This window comes from Montipora capricornis, chromosome 9 (genome assembly GCF_036669925.1).
Source record: "Montipora capricornis isolate CH-2021 chromosome 9, ASM3666992v2, whole genome shotgun sequence".
NCBI lineage: Eukaryota > Metazoa > Cnidaria > Anthozoa > Scleractinia > Acroporidae > Montipora > Montipora capricornis.
The window spans coordinates 6,885,020-6,892,519 of record NC_090891.1 but is presented as its reverse complement, the minus strand read 5'-3'; the positions used below and the strand labels follow the sequence as shown (position 1 = coordinate 6,892,519).

General features: G+C 39.9%; 2 protein-coding genes across 2 annotated transcripts in view; both read right to left on the bottom strand.

The window, feature by feature from the left end:
• The window catches only part of LOC138017074 (ankyrin repeat domain-containing protein 54-like), a 9,456-nt gene extending 5,201 nt beyond the window's left edge, over window positions 1-4,255 (bottom strand). Inside the window, exons 1-3 of the mRNA XM_068864277.1 lie at window positions 4,099-4,255; window positions 3,233-3,282; window positions 226-517 (exon numbers count right to left, since the gene is read on the bottom strand). Of these exons, the coding sequence (XP_068720378.1) occupies window positions 226-517; window positions 3,233-3,282; window positions 4,099-4,153 (397 nt within the window). The 5' untranslated portion in view covers window positions 4,154-4,255. The remainder of the gene's footprint in view (window positions 1-225; window positions 518-3,232; window positions 3,283-4,098) is intronic.
• Window positions 4,256-6,417: 2,162 nt separating this feature from the next.
• LOC138017198 (uncharacterized) overlaps window positions 6,418-7,500 on the bottom strand; it is a 1,124-nt gene continuing 41 nt past the window's right edge. Inside the window, exons 1-2 of the mRNA XM_068864367.1 lie at window positions 7,263-7,500; window positions 6,418-6,474 (exon numbers count right to left, since the gene is read on the bottom strand). The exon at window positions 7,263-7,500 is cut by the window's right edge and continues 41 nt beyond it. Of these exons, the coding sequence (XP_068720468.1) occupies window positions 6,418-6,474; window positions 7,263-7,500 (295 nt within the window). The remainder of the gene's footprint in view (window positions 6,475-7,262) is intronic.

Sequence of the window (7,500 nt, the reverse complement as noted above, 5' to 3'; positions counted from 1 at the left end):
AGTAGAGTAATAAACTCCTCGGTTAATTTTTAATCTGGGATTAGCGTTAATCAGCTTTTGAACAACTGGCTCCAGGATTGTAGATAATTTACAATGCCCTAAATATTCTTGTATTGGCAAATTGTAGTTTCTAAGTTTTTCATAGATGATTGTGCACACATGTGGATATGTTTACTTACTTATGAACTTTTAATCCAGCAAAACATCAAAAAGTTTCATACTCACCACAATTTGACAAATACTCAGCTACTTTGGGTTGACAGTTTGCCTTGGCCATAGACATTGCTGTATTGCCTTTTTTTGACTTAACTCGAAAGTCTGCTCCTTGAAAAACCAGGTACTTCACACAGCCCAGGTGACCATTTCTTGCTGCGACATGTAGCGGTGTACAACCAGACATATCAGCAAGCTCAACATCACCTCCATGCTCGATAAGGAGTTTCAGTACTTCCGCATGACCATTGGCAGAAGCTTTGTGTACTGCTGTCGATCCCGACTCATCAAATGCTTTAGGGCTCTAAACATTATAAAATATACAGTACATGATTGTAATAGCCCATTTCCGAGTTGCTGCATGCGTCAATTTCAAAGCAAGTCCTGGTGAACAACCATTCAAATGGAAAAATGAGTTGCGTATTCTTATGCAAATCAAACTCATTTCCCTTACAACAGTTGAGTACCAAGACTCAGTTCGAAACCGAGACAAACAGCATTTCGGAAATGGCCCATTGCAGCTATGCATGTGGGGTATTGAGCAAGCACAGTATTGTTGAAAACTACCACACGTTCTTTTTTTTTTTTTGCCGGAATAAAGACAGATAGAGGAAAATTCACAAGCAAAGCGAACTCAAGCAACAGACATCCTTGGGAGAATGTTCCCAGACAATGAGATCCCCATCCACCAATGTGGCCTAGAACGATTCACAGACTCAAAAGCAATACATGTACATGCCTGTGGGTTGTCTGTTGGAGATATTTAGTCTCTGCTCTAGAGGGTCTTTCACCGTCGTTTGTGTCCTCTTAATTACAATAAAGCAACATTTCCTTTAACTTGATTTGCACTGCAGTCTTTCTGATAAGTAGTGCACTTGTACTTGGTTATATGTTAATAATGTTTAGTATAAATACACAGGTGATTATACAAAATCGTGCGCTCTCATTGGCTGGCTATCTCGGATTATCCGCCGATAATCATCTCAACGGACAAAATGGCTGCCAGTAGTCATTTTGCCACTGTAAGTGAAGATGATTTCGCGTTGAAATGTTTTTTTTTTTCTCTTTTTTTGAAATAATCCCGTGTATTTATACTAAAACAACTATTCGCCTCAGGCTCAGTGATTATTGGTGAATATTCACCGATAATCACTTCGCCTTTGGCGAATAATTGTTAAATATAACCATGACCTATTTTAAGTGTTCCTCTCTTTCATTCTGCCTGAGGTGCACACCATGCTGGCCTTGCAATAATTGCCTTCCCTCATGACCAAAACGCCCAAAAGAATCTTATTGACACATTTTAAAGTTGCATTTACATGTATTCAAAATGTCTTGTTTTCCTAACAAAAGAATTATTCTGAGTATCAAGCTGAAAAAAATTTGCAAATACATTACACTTTTGATCATATTTGCATGGGAAAGGCACATTGTAAATTTTTAATTATTATTATTGTATATTTTAGAAATAATTTTAGGAAAAAAAAAGGAATCAAAATGCAGGGATTTCCCAGCCATTTCTCTTGTTAGACTCAACAACTCAGAAGGTTCATAAGTGTTCTTAAAAAAACTCTCATTACTACATGGCATGAATTAGTCACATGCAGGCATTTTGAAAAAAAAGGATAACCCAGTGTCATTCTGGCCCTAGTTGTTCAAACAATGGAAACTGCTTACCGGTACCCTGTGAGCAGAGCCTCTCTAAATCGCACCAGAGGGCGAGCAACAGAGGCACTGCAGATATTGTGTCTTTAGTCTATTAAGTCGTCAAAATCAAGCCTTCAGTACGAAAATCAATATGGCATCTAGGAGTGCGATTGAGACTTGGCCTGGGATTGAAACCGTCTCCTAGCAACGGCTTGCACATACTGTACTCAATAAATACTTTACACAACTTCTGCAAGAAAGGTTCTGCTGGCAGGGTTATTGGATAGCACGATTCACCAGATACAGTAAATCACTATCCAGTAGAAAAAACTAATAATTGCGCTATCCAATGGATAGTGATTTATCTGGTGGATAGCGTTATCCATCCATTGAACAACTGGGACCTGGTCTTGAAGAAATTGCAGCTAAATAGAGAAACACCAAATCATGTAAAATTATTATTACATCTGTACAGGGATCTACATTCGCAGTCCCCGGCTGTCCCAGACAACTACATGTACAGTATAACCCGTACAGGCGAGTATAATTAAAACTCCAAAGGTCGTCCGTTGGATGAGCAAAGTTTTGATGAATGTTATCTGATCAATATACAATGTACTTTTGTTCTGATCACTTTTCTCAATGGAAACTTCCAGAAAATAAGGAATAAACATGCAACTTTCCTGTGGTTTGGGTGCCCTCCTTGACCATGCAGTACCTTCCATGAAATGATTGCAAGCTCGAATTTTCACTTACACCGCTGGCATGGTTGTTAGGTAGCATTTATAGTCATTTAACAAAGAGCAAAGGGTGACACGTGGTCTCAGATGATAATGTGGCATTAGTTACAATTGAAGGTGTTTTGCCACCAGTCCAGCAAAAAGGAAAACAAGTGGAGCAGAACCTTTTGCTCATGAACAGGAAAAATACAAAATCTTGGTAGTATATAGCGTAGAAATTTTGGGTCTTTGAATCGTAACTTTGAAAGCTACATTCAAGTAGGTTTTGCTGTGGCAGATATGGACCACTGTAAAGTGCAAATAACATAATACTGTAGAGTCAAAATTTTCTGACATAAGTGTCAAATAAAACAGGAATGCTCAAGTTACTGTACAAGTAATTTTATCGACCATTTTCTATACTTTCACATTTTTGCCTCCCTTCTTCCTCGTGTGACCTCCTTGTTCTCCCAACAGTTCTCCCTTTCCCTTCCCCTTCGAACACCAGTGTCACGCAGGTTAATTGCACAGATACTTGGTGATATACATTGTAGTCAGAGGGTTAAAGGGGGCATGGTATTAAACATGGAGAAGGACAGACACTGGTGGTATGAAAGGAGTTTGTTATGTGCAAGTATCTATCATTGGCTTACCTGACCATCTCCGAGCGCCTGCGTGGCTTCTCTTATGTCACCTGAGAATGCTGAAAGGCAAATTGCATCTCCACATAAAAATTAAAATGAAACAGAGGTGAATATAAATTGCTAACCTGTAGGTATTTTAAGCTGATAAACAGGAAAAAAATTATCATATGGTCTTACAGAAAGCAAAAAATATGAAAAAAAAAAATGAAAAAAATGAAAATTACAAACTGCTCTTTTTGCTATTTGAAAGGTTTCGTCGGAGAAGGAAGACACAGAAGACAAGGATTATTAATTTTGACAATTCTCTTTAATGTATTTCTGGTCAACACTAATAAATGCTCTCAAAAATTGGTTACAACAGCGAAGACAAGAAACCTCCGAAAATGAAGGAAAGTAAGCATTTTTTCTTTCACTTAAAAATCGCTCAAACTTTTCGTTTTCAATTTTAATATATAATGTTAATACGTTTCAAGTCGCTGTAATTTTCATGCTCATGACAGGTTGGGGTACCTGTAGATCTAAAAACGGAAGAGAAGCGTCGAATTCAACAATAAATAATTATATTGATGAATTCGGAAAAAGAAAAAACAACAATTCTTTACATGGCCCCTGTTTATGATATTTCTAGTTTTATAAACTCGATTTAAGCCGATCAAGCTTGCAATTGTAATAAAAAAAAATTCGAAACAGACACAATAATACTCAGAGTCACAATGCTATTCTCTGCACTTCGCAACATCTGTCCTACGTAGCTTTCCTCAATGCTTACTTGACGTAAGATATTTCTACGTGGTGTCGAGAACAGCAAGACTTTAATATAATATATCGTTCAATTCATAATTAAATTGAAAAAAAAAAACGCAAATATTACATACCGGCCTCGTGAAGGTTAGGCACATTTCTCACTGGAACACCGTTTTTGCAGATCATGCTTTGATAGCCTCTCAAAAAGTCAAAATGGTATATCAAAAATGCAAATGTCCTCCTGTAAAAACAACACTAATCTTCCGCCATGTTGGGATTCAGATATCCTCGTTCCCAAGTGTTGCTAAGGGCCATGGGGCCACTGTGGATCAGTCGACCGTCGTCCACAGAGGGTTGCTTGGGACTAAGCCCTAGTTGCTTGAGAAATCCCATTTTTCATGGCAGAACTTCGAAAATAGGGGTTTTGTTCAACCCATCGATATCGATTAGAGACGGTTTTGATGCCGTATATAGCTGGAACGTGACCCCCCTGAGTAATCTGGAACAAAAATTCATCTTCCAAATCGGCACCCTTAATCCTCACGGTATTAACGAACGCTTTTTATTTAATTAATATATTACCTATTTTTCACGTTGCCATTACCATCAATAGCGTAGCTCCAAACTACACGTAGCCCACAATTCCTCGATTCGCTCTGACGAAGGGCTAACGCTCGAAACGTCAGCTTTTAGCATCTCTGTACGGTGGCCAATTTACATTCTCAACTCCGTTGATAAGACCAAATTTTTGTCTACAACTACTTCCCCACCGACGCAGCACCACAGTTTCTTTAGAAACTATACCCCCTTCATGCCCCTGAGTAATGCCTGGTAGTTATGGAGTTGAATTGTGGTATAGGTTTTAGCTTAAGCGGCGTTTTTTCTTCGAACCCAAAAGCTACATGGTACCCACGTCTGATTTTTATGAAACATTTTTTTACTTGCTTGAAGTGCTTTTAAAGACTGCAAAACTATCCCAAGTTACAAATTTGGTTGCTCTCTAATCCATTTCTTGATATTCTGTCTCATTGATAATAGCTTCTACACATGTCACAAACCTCTGACGAGGAAATTAAATATTATAAAAAAGAAGTTCGCGTTGGCATCGTGAACATTAAAGCATACTAGACGCTATTGAAGGGTTCATGATGCGTGAGACATAACTGTTTAGAATAAAACTTTTATTAATAATTTCATTAATCATGATCAGTAGCAGGATTATTAGCCTGTCTAACGATTATAAGAAAACCGTAAATGCGTTTCTTTAAAACAAACACTCTACGAAGTTAGGCAGTGCATTGCCTGGTAGAATACACGTGCTGCGTTGTAGTAACGAATGGAATACCGTCGTTAGATTGACTACTGGTGTGAGTTCCCACAAATCTGGTGGAGCAGGCACGTTTGGCGAGTTAGCATCAGAGTATTTCACCATAATCCCATCGCAGCTTTCCAGAAACAACTAACTCGTGTTTGACCAGTTCTGGCGAACTCAAGAGATTATGAATCTCTTGCCGAACTTACTGATCAAACCTGGAGGAAGGACTAGAATAGGACCTTCAGAAGCTCGTGAAATTACGATAAGAAGCCCCAACACATCAATACCAAAACAGTAGACGAAGTACATTCTGGATCCCAACAACCGTGAGATCATTCTTTGCGACTTTTTAACCTCATCACTGTGCAAGCTTCAACAAGAACAGCTACCGCATTGAAAGGGACTTGTCATCGCTGGAGGGATCAAAGGTGGTGAAATAACAGTAAGCATCACTCTGGAAAGCCCAAATGAAGAGGTCGCAGACCTTAAGTCCAACCATCAGGAGGCAGATACCCAAATGATCTTGCATGCTACCTCCTCTAACGGGCTGCAATTTGATACAGTCGCCAGATACACCCGGGGTGTTCCGATTCTAGGTAGAACCCACTTCACTGGCATCGGATGTCAAGGGTTATGGTTTCGTACAGACGTCCTCTTCCGCCATAGGTACATCTCCCAATATACACCAACCACCAAAGCCTTACTAGATGCAATGCAGGATTCCGGGTTTCCAGAGGACTATGGATGGGAACCCGAAGACAGACATTTAAAGACCTGTGAATATGACAAAGGAGCCTGTCCCGAATAGCCTTGTTGAAATGACCAACTGTATCCGCAAGAGATCCAACTGTCAGAAAAATTGTTCATGCTCAAACATTGGTCTCTCCTGCATGGAGACGAACGCGCGTGCATGGCCGACGAGACTTGTAGCAACCCATAGTAGCAAAGAAAAGTGAGCGGGAGGATGGAAAAGCTCTGAAAAAAGTAGTTGATAGCTGAAAGTTTGGAAAACTCTTGGACGAACCGTTGCGTAAATTTAATGAAGCTGTTTTTTTTAATGTTTTTATTTCCCTACAAACTTATGTTCAAAATGAATGCCTGTAAAATGAATGCATGTTTTTGAGGTTCTTTTCCTTTACTTTTGTGAAAATTGAGCAGCATTTTCGTCTTCGTCCGCTTGAATAGTGCGGACCTGTGTGGAAATAAACAGCGATTAAATTTCACAAAAACCACGCTCCAGAAGATGAGAATGACGGCAATAGAGAGATATTATACAAAACACTAACCAAACGAAGATGATCCCTGCCTAAAACCTCGCTGCTATGCTCGAAAGCGTGTTTTTGTGTAAAAACCTTTCATCCCTTCAACGATCGATCCGCTATTGGGTTCCAGTCCTTCCCCGACAGGTCACGCAAAAACGTGACAAAAGAAATTTTCCAAGAGCTTTGCAAAATCACAGTGATTTTATTCGTTTAGATCATCGGTGAACCCCATCTTTTTTAATCATGAATCACTTACTTTACTTAATATCCACAAAATATGATGAAATGAAAAATTCCCACGAACCTATGCACGGAAACCTTCCGACTCTAACAGTTCAGAGTATTTCATCGGATAGCCAAACACCAAGAAGCGAGTTGAAAAACGAGTGTTTGGTATTGCATCTGAAACGAATCAGCATTTTAAGAGATATTTGGGATCAAAGTTGCCGAAATTTTATGCTAATTAAGACTGAACGCCGCGTAACTTATAACCCGGACACAGGTATGTCCACAGTTTAAGTTCTCTGTTCCGCTCTGCCTCGAGACATTCTCTTCTCATACTCCGGAACCCTCTTCAAATTGTATGCGTCGCAGGCTACCCTTGTGAGTCTCTTCCATTCGGCTCTGTTGCTCACGGAGAAGACCATTGATCCAAGACATGGCCGCACTTCAAAGCACTTTTACAGGTGTCCTTGAAACGGAGCTTAGGCCGGCCTACTGGTCGAGAGCCGTGGGCCAACTCACAGTACAAGAGCTCTTTTACTGGCCTGTCTTCTTCCATTCGACAAACATGTCCCAACCAGCGCAGGCGAGTCCGCACTAACTTCACCTCCATATCCTCAATATCCACACGCCGCAGCACCTCTTCATAGCTGATATAGTCATCCCATTTGATGTTTAAAATCAGACGTAGATGACGCTGTTGTATTGCACGGAGCTGCTTGACTTCATGCTGA